The 18,194-nt window shown below is 35.8% G+C and overlaps 1 protein-coding gene across 2 annotated transcripts in view; it reads left to right on the top strand.

Annotated features, from left to right (window-relative positions):
• Positions 1–6,239: 6,239 nt before the first annotated feature.
• Positions 6,240–18,194, top strand: part of PTPDC1 (protein tyrosine phosphatase domain containing 1) — a 57,508-nt gene continuing 45,553 nt past the window's right edge. Inside the window, exon 1 of one of the 2 annotated variants that reach the window (XM_011384778.2) lies at positions 6,240–6,512. In XM_011384778.2, the coding sequence (XP_011383080.1) occupies positions 6,495–6,512 (18 nt within the window). In that variant the 5' untranslated portion in view covers positions 6,240–6,494. The remainder of the gene's footprint in view (positions 6,513–18,194) is intronic. The other variant, XM_011384779.2, reaches the window with a different exon arrangement.

Here is an 18,194-nt window from a genome sequence, read left to right as displayed (position 1 = left end):
TTTTTTCTTTTTGCCTTGGAACATATTGGCATTCATTTATTTAAAGATAATGTAACATACTTGTGTTCATTAAGGCAATCTGTGTATATCATTAAACATGGATACCCATGTAATATAAGGGATAAAAATTTCAAAATTGCAATCAGAACTTCTGCACTGCTAAAAATAATTCATATTGAGAAAATTGCACCGTGGCTTATTTCAAACACAATTGCAAGTGACTATGAGGAATCAAAATCACAACTTGGGTAACTGCTGTGACAAAACATTTATTCTACTCAATGTAAGCATACTTTGTTTTATTGTGCTTTGCTTTATCGCGCTCTGCAGATATTGTTGTTTTGTTTTGTTTTAAGCAAATTGAAGGGTTGTACAACCCTGTGCTGAGCAAGTCTGTCTATTCCATTTTTCCAACAGGCTCAGATGATAGCATTTTTTAGCAATAAAGTATTTTAAATTAAGGTATGCACATTTTTAAAAACATAATATAATTTCACACTTAATAGACTACAGCAGGGGTTCCTTACCCCTGGGCCACTGGTCCATGGCCTGTTAGGAACTCAGCTGCACAGCAGGAGGTGAGTGGTGGGCCAGCAAAGTTCCATTTCATAGGAGCACGAACCCTACTGTGAACTGTGCATGTGAGGGATCTAGGTTGCACATTCTTTATGAGAATCTAATACCTGTTGATCTGAGGTAGGCCTGAGGTGGTGATGCTAGCACTGAATAGTGATTGCAAATACAGGTTAATATTAGCAAAGAGGTTTGACAGCAGAGAGACCATAATAAATCAACTGCTTGCAGACTCATATCAAAACTCTATCAGTGAGTGGCAAGTGACAATTAAGCTACATCTGGTGGCAGGCTTTAAGTCAGTATTCAACCACTATTTTAGTCTGTCATGGCCCGTCCATTATTTTACTTACCACTTCCATCTGTACCTCTTTCCTGCACTGTGCTCTTGTCTTAGTCACAGCTTTGGTAAGCCTGCAAGCTAACCCTAGCCTAAACAAGTAAAAAACAAACATCTCTGGAGAGCTTCTTTGAAAAGGGGAAAAGACCCAATGATGAGACAGCAGAAGACTCTAAGAATGCCAACAAAAAGAAAGCTGTATTTAAAGGAAAATACCAAGAGTCCTACTTAAATTACGGGTTCATCACAATAGGTGATTCACATTCTCCAAGCCCGCTTTGTATAATGTGTCGTGACCAGCTATCCAACGAAGCCATGAAATCTTCAAAACTGCTTTGCCACGTGGAGATCAAGAACCCTGAATTAAAAGACAAGGCTTTGGAGTTTTTCCAAAGAAAAAACATGAACATGAAGAACAGAAGCAATTACTGAAGGCCACCACTTCATCAAATGCGTCTGCACTGAGTGTATCATTTTTAGTGTCTAACTGCATTGCTAAAGCTAAGGAGCCCTTTCCTACTAGTGAAGAGTTGATCTTGACTGCTGCTAAGGACATTTGTCATGAACTTTTAGGAGAGGCTGCAGTTCAAAAGGTGGTACGTGTTTCTCTTTCAGCTAGCACCGTAACTAGATGAACTGATGAAACAACAGAGGCTATTGAGGCACGATTTTTAGAGAAGATCAATGAGTCACTGTGTACACAATCCAAGTTATTGAGTCTACTGATGTTGACAACAAGGCAGCAATGTGTGTTTTTGTGTGATATGTTTTTCAGGAGGATGGGCATGAGGAGATATTATGTGCACTTTTGTTGCCAACCAGCACCACAGTTGCAGAATTATTCCAGTCTTTGAATGATTACATATCAGGAAAATGGAATTGGTCATTTTGCTTCAGTATATGCATGGACAGAGTGGCAGCCATGACTGGATGGCTTTCTGATTTCACTACTCATGTCAAAGAGGTCACTTCTACATGAGTCTACTCACCGTGTCATCCATAAGTGTCAGTGCTGAGCTGATCGAGAAGGGAAGGTTCGATGGTGAGACGCCCATTTGGAAGAACACACAAAAGGCTGACTTGAGAACGAAACAACAGGCACCAACTTTATTGCTGGAAGCGTGTGCTCTACACTAGGGGACCACATGGGCTTTATATATGTCAGAGAACAATAGTGGCATTCTGCCACAAATGCATAATAAACAATAAGCTGAGGCATACTTACATAAGTTAGGCATAGGCACCCTACTACATTAATGTAACATTTTAAATCTGGAGTCCTATCCCTAGCCAGGAGCCTGGATCACAGCGTGACCTGGGATGCACACTCCACCCCTAAAAGATCACCGTACAGGATCTAGTCTAGAAGCTGCGACCTTAGACCCATGATAGGGAAATGCTGGCTAGCCGAAAAATGTCACCTGAACTTAACAATGTTTTGCAGGATGTGATTCAAATGACCAACCACGTTAAAGTACATGCCCTTAACTCACGTCTGTTTGCACAGCTCTGTGAAGAGATGGACACAAAGCACACATATCTTCTCTTATACACAGAAGCGAGATGGCTTTCTAAAGGTAGATCACTGGCCAGAGTTTTTGAGTTATGAGAGCCACTTCAGAGATTTCTTCTAGGAAAACAGTCACCACTGGCAGCACATTTCAGTGGCACAGAATGGGTAACAAAACTTGCTTGTGTGACCTATTCGACCTGCATAACCAATTCAATCTGTCACTTCAGGGGAGGACAACTATGTTCAAGTTGGCAGATAAAGTGGCTGCATGCAAAGCCAAACCAGAATTATGGGGGTGATGAGTGAACACTGGGATTTTTGACATGTTTCAAATGTTAGCAAAGATTTTGAAAGACTAGGCCAGGGCCTTCTTTCTCCTAGCTGATGCATGATCACCTATGTCAGCTTTCAAAAGAGTTTGAGCATTACTTCCCCACCACAAAAGACCACCGAAATGAAAAGGAATGGATCTGTGACCCATTTTTAAATAAGCTAGGTGAATCGACTTTGTTAGTGCTAGAAGAGGATCAACTGCTTGTGATCGCAAATGATGGTGGCCTTAAAAGTACGTTTGAGACAACTTCAAATCTCCATATGTTCTGGATTAAAGTTAAGGCTAAAAATCCTGAGATTGCTACAAAAGCATCGAAAAGCCTGCTTCCATTTCCAACATCCTATCTTCGTGAAGCAGGGTTTTCTGCAGTGACAACTAAAACGAGATTATGGAGTAGAATGGGCATAAGCAACATACTTTGTGTGTCACTGTCTCCCATAACCCCCAGGTGGGACCATCTAGTCGCAGGAAAAAAAGCTCAGGGCTCCCACTGATTCTGCATTATGGCGAATTTCATTATATATTACAATGAAATAATAGAAATAAAGTGTACATAAATGTAATGCACTTGAACCATTCTGAAAACATCCCCCACCGCCGCCCCAATCTGTCAAAAAATTGTCTTCCATGAAATTGGTCCCTGGTGCCAAAAAGGCTGGGTACCCCTGGACTACAGTATAGTGTACACATAACTTTTATATGCACGGGAAAGCCAAAAAAAGACATGTGACTTGTTTTATTGCACTATTTACTTTATTGCAGTGGTCTGGAATGAAACCTGCAATATCTCTGAGCTATGCTTATAATGGGACATTGGAGGTAGACTAACAGGGCAAATGCTTCAATAAGAGCATCACTGCATGTTCAAGAGTAATTATCCATTTATCTTCATTACAGTAGATGGATGCAGAGAGATGGCAAGCAATGGCTAAGGTATATTATTGAGTAGAATATAATTGGAGATAATGCCTTGGAATAAACTGTTTTAACATTAACTAAGAAATGCATTTGGTGGAATACTGGTAATAAGGCTTAAAGATTCATATTTATGCCAGGATTTTCTTTTTAATGCTCTAATTCATAAAGCAGTCTGCTGAAGTAGGTTTAATTAATCATTAATTTTCAGATACTCAAATCTGGGAAGCAAAATTTTTAAAAGAGTAGGGATTAAAATACACAGAAATGCAAAAAAACCTATCATTTTAATATAACCTAACTTACAATCTTTTTATGCCTTAAGAAAAAATTATTTTAAAAGTCTCACCAGTAATACAATATCACTCACCAAAAATAAGTTAAAAAGAGTTTCTTTGCAAGTGGCTCTAATTAGTAGCCCTCAGGGAACTTAAGAACACAGTTCGGCTTTTATGCCATATCACCCACAATGTTGTCTTCTCTCGACATTACTGTTCTTTATCACAAGCACATTAAGCCTCCCTTATTCCAAAGTTAATAACATTTCTTCTGGACAGGGTTTCTTATAGCAGCAATAATTAAGTAGCTTTACAGGTCAATCAAAGAAGTCATTCTCAGATAAACTATAAAGTTGCTAGAGAGATGAAAAATTACATTTCATCTACATTAAATTGTTTGAAAAGTATTCCATATATGATAATCCTTCCACAACTATATAATTACTCTAGGGTTGCAGTGAAAGAAAAGAAGTTATATGTAAGCATGTGGGTTCTATTCAACTTTCCCCATCATAAAATTTATCTATGCTAAAATTCACAAGAGAAAATGACTCAGACTCACAGGAATAAATTTAATTGTGCCTAATACTCCAATCATTTTTTTCCCTTTATCGGTATTTTGATTAGAAAGCCAGTATTACTTGGTAAGAGATGAGAAAGTGCTTAAAATCAGGGTTTATACATAATAACTTATTCTTTCACTTTAAAAAATTATACACCGTTGATTTCAAGGGATCAAACATGAAGTGCGCCAACCTCAGCCTAGCTTCTGTACACACATCAGAGCATCCTTTGGAGAGGTTGAAGGATAAAAGCGAGATCTAAAACCAGCTCTCCTTAACAAGCTGTTTACTGACATTTCTGTGTGGTAGACAATGTGAATTAGTATTCACCATTGACTTCCCATTCTCCTTCTGGCTGGAGATGTGGAAACTACAGTTGAATCTATGTTCTTAGTGTAAATTAGGATTATGAGATTTGAAAAGTGGGAATTAGACAAGGTCCTCTGCCTTCCCTATTCGGCTCTTTCTGCCAGGATGCAAAGTCTTAGAAATATTAAGTTTTTCTGTCTAGCTCTCTAGTATCCCTTCTCCATCTTAGGGAGTTAGAGGTCATTATAGCAGCTGCAGCAGCACCGACTATCAATTCTGGCTTCCTATCCCTGGATCGCAGCTACTGGGTGTGTCTCAAAATCACACTAGTGGAGGTCTTGAAGGTAGGAGCTCTCCTAGGCTGTCAGTTCTGTTTCATTCTGGGTAGGAGGATGCAGCAGTTTTAAGCGCTCAGAAATTTAAAAAACTAAAGAATTCACATATAACATAAATAATGCAGCAATCATTTTTCCACTGGGGAACCTTGTTACTGGGTTGAAACTTCAAAAAGGTTGTTAGGTGAACATGGAATAAGAGTAAAATTGGATAGTTTTTTTTGCACATATTACTCAAAAATGTTTTTTAGTAGAACGCCCCACCCAAATTGTCATAGAGAAATGATGTCGACATAGTCTGAATTTTCCATAACATGCTGAATAAAAACACTTAAGTACTTGATTTTTGGTTAGAAAACAGTTACAAGACTAGAGTACATCTTTCTAGTGAATAAAATACAGTACTTATATCCAGTGATGAGATGCAAAATGAAGTAACAAGAATCCAGGCTATAAGAAAACATCACACACGTAACCTCTAGCCTCAGCTGGGCCCTCCATCCAATCTCGTAATCTTTTCATGACTCAAACAAACCCCCATCACTTTCTCTCTAGTGAGTATATTTTGACATTCTTCTCAAGTCCCCATCTCACTACTTTGTCTCGGTCTTGGTGATGTTCCGATTGGCTTAGCTTGCTTGAGTCAACTGCCCACCCATTGGCTAGGAGAGCAGAGGGTGCCTAAATTAAGAATGACACCAAGACTGCACACAAGGTGAAGTTTCTCCTAAAGCAAGAAGAGTCAGAGAGGGAATCGAGCTCTCTGTAGCCAGGCAGAAGCGGGCACGCGACCGCCCGCCATTCCCTCGCGCCCTCATCTCCACCTGTGCGCGGCCCACTAACCCTACAGTGTCCGCACCGCTTCTCTGCGCGCCCCCCGCAGCCTGCCGACACCTCACGCTCCCGCTGCCCTCAGACCTCGCCTGCGGCGGGCTTTGAAAGCGCCCAGAGTGGCGGGTCGCGACACGGACCGCCTCGTGCTGCCATTGGTCGACACGCGTCACGTGCAGCGGTGCGAGGCGGCGATTAGGTTGGGCAGGAGTGGGCGGGGCTGACCTGGGCGGTGCAGGAGCGGCACCTCCCCCGGGAACGCCCGGAGTGGGTGAGTGGTCCGCGCGCGCGGCAGTTGTCCGGTGAGTAGGTGAGGCCGTGAGGAGGATCGGGGCTGCTTGTCCTGGGCTCCAAGGGCCCCGGCTGCCTGCCGGGACCCCGCTGTCCCCGGGCTCCAAGCGCGGCCTGTGGGAGCCCCGTCGGCCGGGGGATGCGGAGCGGCAGAGGAGGCGCCGAGCTGCCTGCAGCTGAGGCAGCTGCGCCAGTGGATCCCGGGCGTCCTGATGTCCGACTCGTACGCGGTGAGCCCCGGGGGCCCTTAATGGGGCGCGGGAGGAGGTCTCCAGCCCCACGTTCCGGGGCTGCGGGGCTGCCGCCGCCTGGGACCGAGCGATCTCTAGCATCTGAATGTCCGGATTCTCACGTGGAAGCTCTTGATTTTTTAATGTTGGCAACTAGTTAACAGTAAATTATGAAACACTGGGAGAGCCAAACGGGACAGCTGTGACTCTGATGTAGACCAAATCTTGCCCTCATTTGTGGTAACCTGACCAAGTCATCTTTCTCTAGGCTCCTGGGGGTAAGGGGAGAAATGAGAAAAAAAATATGAAATAGTGCTTAGGGGAAGAGAATCAGAGGGTCCAGTAATAGTTGTGTATATTCAGGGATTAAAACAAACTAAAATTCACATAACTACACACGCACATATTTTTACTTGGTCTCCACTACAAGGTAAGTGTCATCCCACTTTCTATATGAAAGAATTGTGAGGCTCGAGGGTTTGGGTGACTTGCAGTCAGAGCTATTACATGGAAGAACTGTGATTTAAACCCAAATCTGCATGGCTCCAAACCCACCCCGCTCATCATGTTGTCTCTCAGCCTCCAGTCCAGTTCTGTCCGAACCTCTTGTGCACAAGAATTTCACCTTGTGACCCTTTTAAAATGAAGATTCCCAGCCCCCCTTCAGAAATGTGAATTCATTATCTGGAACCAGGCCTGGGGTTATGCATTTTAACCATTTCCTAGGTGATTCCATTTTGGTGATCCAGGGAGCGTTTTGAGAACAACTACTCCAGTCTAATTTCCTACCCAGTTCCCATGGGGTTGTACCCAAAGGACTCAAAATTTCCCTTCCTGCTCAGAGGGTCCATCTCTTTTTCTGGAAAGGTGACTGACTAACCAAGCTTTGAGAGGAAAACTTGTTGGGAGAAGCCAGGGTTTATGAGATAACACCTTGCACTGTTGAACAGCTCTAGGTTTGAGAAAATGCCGACAATTTGCTTTGCCTTTTTTTTTTTGGTAGCACTTTCTTCAATGCTATTTTGACCTTCCTAAAAACAAAACAAAAAAAACAAACAAACAAAAAAAACAGGCTCAAGGCATTTATTTTAAAATTAATATTAAACAAACTTTAAAACATGAAAAAAGTTTAAAAACCACAATTCATCCATAATGTCACCAGTCTAACAGAATTATTTTCGTGTTCTTTTGTATTTTTCTGCTACTAATGATCACCCTGTTGTTAATCATATAGATTGTTCAGGTTCACATAATTTAGAAAATTCTTTGGAGAGATGGGCATGAACTTCAGATTCCAATTGGAAATCTGAAAATTACCCTGAAGATAAATCTTAAAACACAGTTCTCTAAAAGGTATATCTGATCCTTTTTCTCAATTAAAAATGCCTCAAAATCTGAAGATTTTCATTAGTTCTACAATAAGTATATAGTGGGTGTGAAAATATATACATTGAAATGTGTCTTTTCTTGTGACTTTGTTACCCGTATCACTCCAGCCTCACCAAAAGATACATTTAATTTAATTATTAATTTACATATTTCCTGTTCTAAAAATTATATAAATTGAATAATCAAAACATTTCTTTGGAAATAGTAACTATCATTTAATGCACTTAATGTGTTGTTACTGAAAAAGTTATAGTTATTTTTTATGCTTCTTGTGGAGACAACATGGAGTAGAAGAAATAAAGAGGGCTTTAGTTTAAGAAAGAACTGGTACTCTAATCCCAATTCCAACATTCTCTTGACCTTGGGCCAATGACTTCCTCTCTGATTTTCACTTTGCTCATATTAAAATGAAGACAGTGCCTCCAGGGTTTTATCTGAGACAGCATGTATAAAATCCTGGTAGAATACTAAGCACAACTATTTTTCTACCATTAGTTCTTTTTCTTCTTTCTTCTTGACTCTCTTTAGAGCAAATTTGTAAGTTCAAACCCAGCTGTAATATTGGAGGTCATTTTCATTCCCCCCCCCAAAAAAAGATGCAATTTTTTTGCACATATACTATAAGTGAAACATAAAAAGATCCATAAAAATAATAACAAGCCACCTTAAAAAAATTTTTTTGAGGGCATAGACTATCTAAGGGCATAGACTGTCTAGCTCTTTATCATGTTTTGCTCTCTGACCAAAATCATTTGTTAACTCAGTAAGTACTTATGAATACTTGTTAGTGCCAGGTACTATGTTAGAAGTAGGAGATATACCAGTATAGAAGACTGGGTCCCAGATCTTACAGAAATTATGTGGGAAAAAGACAATATGCAAATAAAACAAGGTAGCTACCGATTGTAATAAATGCTTGAACAATAAAATTATAATATCTTTGAATGTTAACATGGTAAGGAAATGTGTTCCTTACTGAATATCATTTGTAACAAAATATTGGTTAGAAAATTCTCTTAAATGCAAGTCTCAGTTAAGATTGTGAAAGTAGTTTGTGTGTCAGAAAGTAGGGACTTAAGAAAAATAAATTAGCAGTTTAAGATTTCCCAGGTCTGAAATACTTCTTACAGTTGATCCAAGAGATATAATTTACATTTGTTCCATAAAAATGTCAGTGCTTTGATAGACTTTTAGCTTAACTTTAGGAAGTTATAATCTTATTTTTCGTGGAAATCATTCCCTTTTAATAGCAATTAGTATGAGCACCTATTTTAGTAAAAAATTATATTAAAAAAAATCTTTCTCAGTGATTTCTGTAAAATTTATGGATCTTTAAGCCCATGGGAATTTTAACATAAACAATGGGTAAGGACTGACCATTAAAACAGGTTTCTAAGAGACTCACTAGCCCAGTAACCATAGACATAATTTAGAAGTTATGTATCTTTATTTTTCTTATTGATCAGTGATCGGTCTGATCACAGCAAATTGAACAGATTGAGTTTTTAAAGAAACTGAATTTTGCAAGTGACTAAGTTGCAAAGATGAAGATTCAAAACTCCCTAACTACTTACACTTGCATGAAAAAAAAACTAAAAAATATTAATAGGGATTATGCTTTAACATCTTCTCAGTTTGTTATTAATCATGTTTTCTGTGCTAAGTATTTGGACATTACATTTTTGTCATGATTTAAAACCTAACATTTGTCCTCTTTGGTTGTAAACCTTATGATTTTAATTCTTAATCTTTTGAGTGGCGAATTCTACTACAAGGTGATTGATCACCTAGTTTAATTGTAGGTGCTATAAAAGAATAATTTCTCTTTTTGTTCTTTCTTTGTGGGCATGAATAAGTATCAGTCTCTGAATCAGACTTTTTTTCTGGTTGCTGCAATGTTTGTAGCACAAGAAGCTGTCCATTGCAGGTGGAGAATGGTTAGAAGGCCCACAAATTACCTGAGAGAAACGGAGGCATGCCTTTTTGATCTCTGCATCATTTCTATTCACTACAGTTCAAGCAGCATCATTTCTTTTGCATGTTTGATCTAGTAACTGCGGCATCCTACTCTTCAAAAGGAAAGTTGTCTGACCCTGTATATGAACTCAGGACTTTATTTCATCAAATGTTTTGAGCATTTACTATATGCCAGACATCATAATAGTTGAAATGGATCTATTATATATTATAGTAGATCCAATGCCAGATTCTTGTACATTTAGTAAGGGCCATGGGATCTTAGCTACTCATGAAAACATTTTTTCATTTTGAATCATGCCTTTGCAAAGTCATCTTTGACAAGTTACTTTTATACTTTATAAAGATTAATTTAACTCTAGATGAAAAGAGTTCTAGAGAATTACATTTTCTCAATTTTTAAAAAAACTTGTTTTAAGATTTAAATTGCCTAGTAGTTTAATTAGTGTTGTGACTGTGTTTTTATTTTATTCTGTTCCCAATAGTGTTTTCCAAGAAGTTTGCATGTAATGTATATGGTCTATTAAAAATAACATTTTTCTTACAAAATATGTATTCATTGTCAAACTTAGGAAATATTAATAATCAGAAAAAATAAAATATACACTGTTAATATTTTGATATATATTCTTCCAATCTTTTGTCTATGTATATATTTTGTTTGTATTTTTTATAAAAATGAGATCATAGTGTACATTCTACTTTATAGCTTATATTTTTAAATCTAGTATTATATGGTACATAAATATGCTTTTTACTCACATGTTTCTAATTCATTTTAAGCAGTTGTTGCTAGAATAGAGATCAAAAGAATCTATTTATAGAATTACTTTAAAGGATAAATTCAGAAACCCAAACTGTCCACCCAAGAACAAAATCCCCTTCTTTGTTCCTTTCCTTCCTTAATTCTGGTCGACTTTACCCCCCATCATCTACCCTCCCACTCGATGCTTGAGGCAGAGCATTGAGAGTAGAGTTGGGAGGATTTGGAGTAATATAGGAAAATAAAATCAAATGTTGAAATTCTTTCTCAGAATTGTAAGCAAGGGGGAGACACATGTTTGAAGTTGAGTAATATAGATTCAAATTTAAAATTTTATGTTCCAAAGAAAATAGTCCAATTTTAAAATTCCATTTTGCCTTTTATATATTACCTCAAACTTTCTAGCAATTTTGTTATGTCTACTGCTAATATGCAAATATATTTGACTATTAAATTATCCCTGTTTTGAAATACATAGTATTTTGCCTTCAGTCTTAATGTTTTTCTAGTCTATAAGAAATTATGTATAAATGACTCAGGGCACAGATTAAATTTATATTAAATATTTAAAGCAATGGTGGGAATATATTTTAAAATGTGGCATTAAAGTAAATACCTAAGGTTTATATAATAGTAACCAGTGCAACTACAGAATCTTTTTAAAATAGCATTTTTATTCCTATAAAAGTAAAATGTTGAGTATAAAAATTTAGACGATACCAACAATCCCACCACTGTTAATATTCCATTAGTTGACTAATCTAATTTTCCTTTTTCTTAGTCTATAGAGGATTCTATTTATAATGGTCATATAAAATGACAGCTCTCCTATGAGAGCTTTGACCCTTTTCATTTAAATTGAATATGTATATGTTACCTGTTTTGAGCCTGTTCCATGAATGGGTGGGTTTATTCTCATTTTAAGGTCAAACTCCTTTATCTACCCTGTTTTATAAACTACAGCGGATTTTGACTTCCCAAGTCTATCATATGTCTTTAGGGAAAGGTATGTGTAAACTAACTTTTTAAGTTTGTTTTAGTCATCTGAGTAATAACAAATAAGAAACAATATAAGTAAAAATGGAAAATAGAGAAAAATATAAAGGAATAAAAGTCAAGCATACTTCCATTATCAGCATTTTGGTCAATCTCTTTCAAGTCTATGAAAGAGATTTTTCTCTGCCTACTTATTTTTACATACTACGTATACAGTTTTTGTATTTGATTTTCTTTAGTAGAATTGTTTTACCATTTTAAATCAATTTTTAATACTTTAATATGTTGCTGAAATAAGATACTGCAACTAATGCCAGTGCCTGTCTTTCCCAGATCCTCTACCTGAAGTCTCCTACAGGCCAGGCTCCTCCTAGATGCTGACCATTCTGACCTGGCTACTTTATAATAATCACTGTCATCATTGCTGTCATTTTTTGAACACTTACATTTCTGTACTTTATATCAGCAGCCTACCTGAACAAGTTTACCTTTATCGTGCCCTAGTGAGCACTATTATTGGACAGCTATCTCTTCCTTTTTTTCTCATAGCTGAGTTCATTTTTCTCAGCCCCTGTGCTCCACATTTCCTCCATTCTATAAGCTTGTTTTGCAAAGGTGCTATTATGCATCTGACTTAGTCTGCCTAATTTTGTACAAAATCAGTTGACTCTAGTTCATTGTTTTCTTCCCTTTGAACAAAAGCTCATTGAAAACAGAGATGATAAGCAGGACCACAGAGAGGTTTTCTTCTCTCCATGATTAGTTGTGTTTCCTAGTACACATGAGAAGAGTATTTTCATTTAGATAATTTTCTTCCCTCCTATCTAATTCAAATGATTAGATATTTTTAAATATTTCTAATTATTCGTGGAATTTTAAAGTATGAATGCCCTTAATGACCTAAATCTCTATAAAGAAATTATAGAATAATTACGCTTTTATCTTGTACATTCTAGAGTCTAGTTCTATAATTGATTATTATTTGGCTCAGTAGTAGACCTCCTTGATAGACAAATCAAACTTTGTGATTCTTCACATTTGTGTAAATGGAAATAAAATTGAAATATTTTTCTTTCTATTACATTTTAGACTTTCAAATGTTATTCTTTTTTAAAAACTTAGCTTTTCTAGGCGATTATAACCATATAGGATGGAAATAATGCCCTTTCATTTTCATGGTAAAATTTTATTGGTTTTGGAGTGAATCCTGTTGTATGGGGCATTTAGAGAAGAGATCTTAACATATGTTAATCACTAACTTTGTGCAAGATGCTGAGTCCGGGTCGGCCTGTTACCCTACTTACCTTTCATTCCTAAGACTGTCCCTCAGGTCATACTGAACACTTCTGACTCTCTTCTGTACAAGGGTCCTTTAAATATTTGGATTCATTACTGCCTGCATGTATGCTTTTATCTTTTCTACCAGACAGTTACCTTCTCAAGGCCAGAAACTATTTTATTTATCCTCATGTTTCTCCATATTTTTCATAGTTCTTGGTACTTAGTAGGGGTTCAAATATTTATTATATTGAATATTTATAATATTCAAATTTATAATAAATATTTGAGCCCCTACTAAGTACCATTTGAGTCCCTAATTATCCTGACCTCTTTCCCTCTAAACATACATCAGTGTGTCTGTCCCCTTTAAGCTATGTTCCTGGTATATTCTGTCCTCCTACTTTGAAAAAATATACCTGTACAATAACACAACTTTATATGAATGAAAGTTGGAAGATTATCAAAGATTACCTAGTATTATTATTGAGCATGTCAGAGTTTTCTGTTATTATAACTGAAAACTGCATTTATTTTGTTGCTCAAATTGTTTCAGCTTTTGCCATTAGGAGCTCTTTCAGTTGGCTTCTGTATCCCTTTGGTATATTCCCAGCAATTTATTTTGAGCGCCTCCTTACTTTCTGGCACCACAGGATGGATGCTCCAGGCTCATCATGTATTCCCTGCTTCATCCCTAAAATCAGCCATTTCAGTGAAGATCCCTGGGTCTTTTTATTGGAGAACGGTATTAGAAACCAGGATTTGTTCTGTCAGTGACCAGAGTTAGGAAATAAATGTATGTATATTAACCTCTATATACATACATGTCTGTATTCTTTCTACTTTGACTCGTTAGTTTCTATGTTAAGCTAAACAGGAATCCCTACTGATGTCTCAGACTCTAATTCAGAACTACGTGGTTCATTCTAGCCTTTCCGCCTTACTTATCTGTAACCTCCCATTCTAATGGTGAGAAACCTGGCTCCTAACATTCACCATCTTTTTACTTATTTTTTCAGTCCCACTGTACATGTACAGTAGTATCAGAATTGTTAACCAGTATCTTCATGAGAAACAGCATTACCTATTACAGGGCTTATGTACAGTTCCTTTTGTTTTCTCTTACAGTTTCCATTCATCTCCATAGTTATTTAGATCCCTTTCCCCCCCATCCTCTCCAGTGAAGTTATATTTATACATTTGCAATACAATTAATTTGTCATAGTTTGCATTTCATGGTGGACCCCGCCCCCCAAGTCGATGTTCTAAAATTTGCATTTTAAAATTAAGATTCACTCTTTGTGCTCTAAATTTCTGTGGGTTTTGAGAAATGGATGACATCAGTATCCATCACTATAGTTCTATACAAAATAGTTTCATGGCCCTAAAAATGGTCTAACATGTTAGAAACATAACCGGTTTATATTCTGTGAGAAATATTAAGTCCAACTTAAAATTTTTTCTTTCATGAATTTTGCTTTTCGTGTTTATTGTACTTAAATACTCATCATCAAACTCAAAGTCATGCAGATTTCCTCCTACGTTTTCTTCTAGAAATTTTACAGTTTCTGCATTTTACATTTTAGGTCCGTGATCCATTTTGAGTTGTTTTTGTGTAAGGTGTGAGCTCAGTCCAATGTCTAACATCATTTGTTGAAGACTATTCTCTCTCCATTGAATTGTGTTTGTACCTTTGTCAAAAATTAGCTATATTTTGACAAAATTAGCTATATTTTGACAAAAATTAGCTATTTTTTTGTGGGTCTGTTTCCAAGCTCTTTATTGTTTCACTGTTCTTTTGCCTCTCTCTGTTCATTACTATAGCTTTATAGTAAGTGTTGAAATCAAGTAATATAAATCCTCCAACTTTGTTCTTTTCCAAAATTGAATTGGCTATCCTAGTATCTTTGCTTTTCATATAAATTTTAGAATAAGCTTATACATGTCTACTAAAAACCTGGCTGGATTTCGGTAGGAATTGCAGTAAGCCCATAGCTCAGATGGGGAGAATTAATGTCTTTACAATGATGAGTCTTCCAATGCAAGAACACACATCTCTTTGTTTATTTAGATTTTCTTTTATTTCTTTCATCGGTGATTTCTAGTTTTTTATACACAGGTCCTGTAAATATTTTGTTAGATTTATACCTAAGGACTTCATTTTGGATGCTATTATAAATGTATTATTTTTTTTTTAATTCAAATTCCAAGTATTCACTGCTCGTATGTAGGAAAACAGTTCACTTTTGTAAATTGACTATGTACCTTTTAACCTTGCTTAAGTCACTTATGTACAGGAGTTATTTGGTAGATTCTTTGGGTTTTCTGTATAAACAATAAGTTGTCTGTGAATAAAGACAGTTTTATTTCTTTGTTTTCAATTTGTATACCTTTCATTTCCTTTTCTTGTCTAATTACACTAGCTAACACTTTTAGTATGAAGTTGAGTTATAAGTGGTGAAAGAGAACATTCATGCCTCATTCCTGATCTTAGGGGAAAACTTAACATCTCACTATTAATATGGTATTAGCTGTGATTCTCTTAAATAGTCTTTATTAGATTAGAGAATTCCCATCTATTCTTAGTTTTTTGAGAGTTTTTATTATAAATAGATGTTGAACTCTGTTTCTGCTGCATTTATTAATATCACATGATTTTTCTTGTTCAGTCTATTAAATGATGAATTCCATTGATTGATTTACAGAAGTTAAATTAGTCTTGTATTGTTGAAATGAACTCCACAGGATCATGATGTATTATCTTTTTTATATGTTGCTGGATTCGTTTTGCTAACATTTACATCTAAATTAATGAAAATTACTGGTTTATTGTTTTCTTTTTTGTAATATATTTATTTTTGGAATAGGTCGAATGAGCTGGCCTTAGAAAACGAGTTGGGAAGTGATTGATCTCTCTTCTGTTTTCTGTTTTCTGGAAGAGATTGTAAAAGTGGTATAATTTCTTCCTTAAATGTTTGGAAAAATTCACCAGTGAAACTATCTGAGCCTTGTGTTTTTTTTGGGGGGGGGTGAAGGGGGGTTCCTACTAATTTCTTTTTTAGATATGAGTCTGTTCATATTATCTATATCTCCTTGAGTGAGTTTTGGTAGTTTGTGCCCTTTAAGGATTGGTCTATTTTATCTAAATTATCAAATTTATGGGCATAGACCTATTCGTAGTATTCTCTCATATTTATTTGATGACTGATGTCTGTAGGATTAGTGTGATGACCCCTATTTTTTTCCCTGTTATTTGGTAATTTGTGTCTTCTCTTTTTTTTCCTGATTTGGCTAGAGTTTTATCATTTCCTTCCTTCCTCTTGCTTTAGGTTTAATTTGTTTTTCTAGTTTCTTAAGTTAGAAGTTTAGGTTATTGATTTTAGATCTTTCTTTTTTTCTAAAATATGCATTTAATACTATAAATTTCTCTCTAAGCACTACTTTAGCGGCATCTTATAAATTTTGATGTGGTCTTTTAAAAAATTAATTGTAGTAAAATACTCATAACATAAAATTTACCATCTTAATAATTTTTATGTGTACACTCCAGTGGTGTTAACTATAGTCACATTGTTATATAAGAAAAGTTGTATTTTCATTTTTATTTAGTTCAAAATATTTAAAAATTTCTCTTGAGACTTCTTAACTGATGTGTAATTTAGAAGTATGTTGTTTAATTTCCAAATATTTTGAATTGTCCAACTATCTTTCTATTCTTGATTTCTAGTTTTTTCCTGATATACTCTGAGAACATACTTAGTATGGTTTCTTTCTTTTACATTTGTTGAAATATGTTTTATGTACCAGAATGTGGTCCATCTTGGTGAATGTTTCATGTGAGCCTTTGTTGTTAGATGGAATAGTCTATAAATTTCAACTAGACCAAGTTGATTGAAGTGCTGTTCAGGTCATCTGTGTTCTTACTGTTTTTGTACCTGCTTGATCAATCAGTTATTTGGAGAAGGGTGTTGAAGCCTCCTACTATAAAAAGTAGATTAGTCTATATCTCCTTTCAGTTCTATCAGTTTTTGCTTTATGTTTATAAAGTTTATGTTTTTAGTTCTTCCATTTTGGTGTATGATACATTTTGAATTAATTTTTGTATGTAGTATGAGAGATCATTTGAGGTTCATGTTTTTGCATATGGCTATTCAATTTTAGAACATTTTGTTGAAAAGAACATACTTTTTCTACTTCATTGCTTTTGCATTTCTGTCAAAAATAAATTGTCCAGTAGGTGTGGGTATCTTTCTGGACATTCTTTTTTGTTCCATTGCTCAATTTATCTGCTTTAAGCTACTTCCTCGCTGTTTTTATACTGTTGCTTAAAATCAGATAGTGTTAAGACTGATAAGTTTTTTCCAAAGTTGTTTTGGCTACTATAGATCCTCTATATTTCCATGAAAGTATTATAATTGGCCTATCAATTTCTACAAAAAGCCTTGTGGTATTTTTGTTGAGATTGTGTTGGATCTGTAGTTCATTATGGGAAGAATTGAAATCTTAACTAGTTTTCTGAATTATGACGCAGTAGATCTTGCCATTTTTTTAGGTCCTCTAATTTTTCTCAGAAGTGTTTTATAGTTTTCAGTATGCAGCCTTTTCACATCCTTTATCAGATATATTCCTAAATATTTCATACTTTTTTATGCTATTGTAAATGTGTTTTTAAGTTTTAATTTCATAATTTTTCCTTGTTATATAAAAATATGATTAATTTTGTACATTGATCATGTAAATCACAATCTTGCTAAATCTTGTTAGTCTAGTAGGGTTTTTTGTGGATTGTATCGTATGTTCTATGTAGATAAATGTCATCTCTGAATAAACACAATTTTACCTCTTTTTTCCAATATGGAAGATTTTTACTTTTTCTTGCATTATTGCTTTGGCTAGACTTCCACACTATATTGAATGAGAGTGGTGAGAGTGGACATGTTTGTCTCGGGGGGAAATACATGGAATTGAATGAAATTATAACATCAGAAATTTGTGGACTATACCTAAAGCAGAGTGTAAAGAGCGTGCAAGACTATTCAATATTTGAAAATCAGTCAGTATAATTCACCCTGTTACAGGTTAAAAAAAACAAAAACACACAATTATATCAGTTGATGCAGAAAAAGCATTTGACACAGTTCAGCAATGACTCATTACTAAAAAACTCAGAAAATTAGGAATAGAGGGGAACTGCCACAACTTGAAAAATGGCATTTTTTTCTTACAGAAATAAAATTAAAATTCAATTTAAACTTTGAGACCTACAATTATTTTTATAT

The sequence above is a fragment of the Pteropus vampyrus genome, unplaced genomic scaffold (assembly GCF_000151845.1).
Source record: "Pteropus vampyrus isolate Shadow unplaced genomic scaffold, Pvam_2.0 Scaffold623, whole genome shotgun sequence".
NCBI classification, from domain to species: domain Eukaryota; kingdom Metazoa; phylum Chordata; class Mammalia; order Chiroptera; family Pteropodidae; genus Pteropus; species Pteropus vampyrus.
Note: the sequence above shows the minus strand (reverse complement) of the source record. Positions and strands in the feature narration are given on the sequence as shown.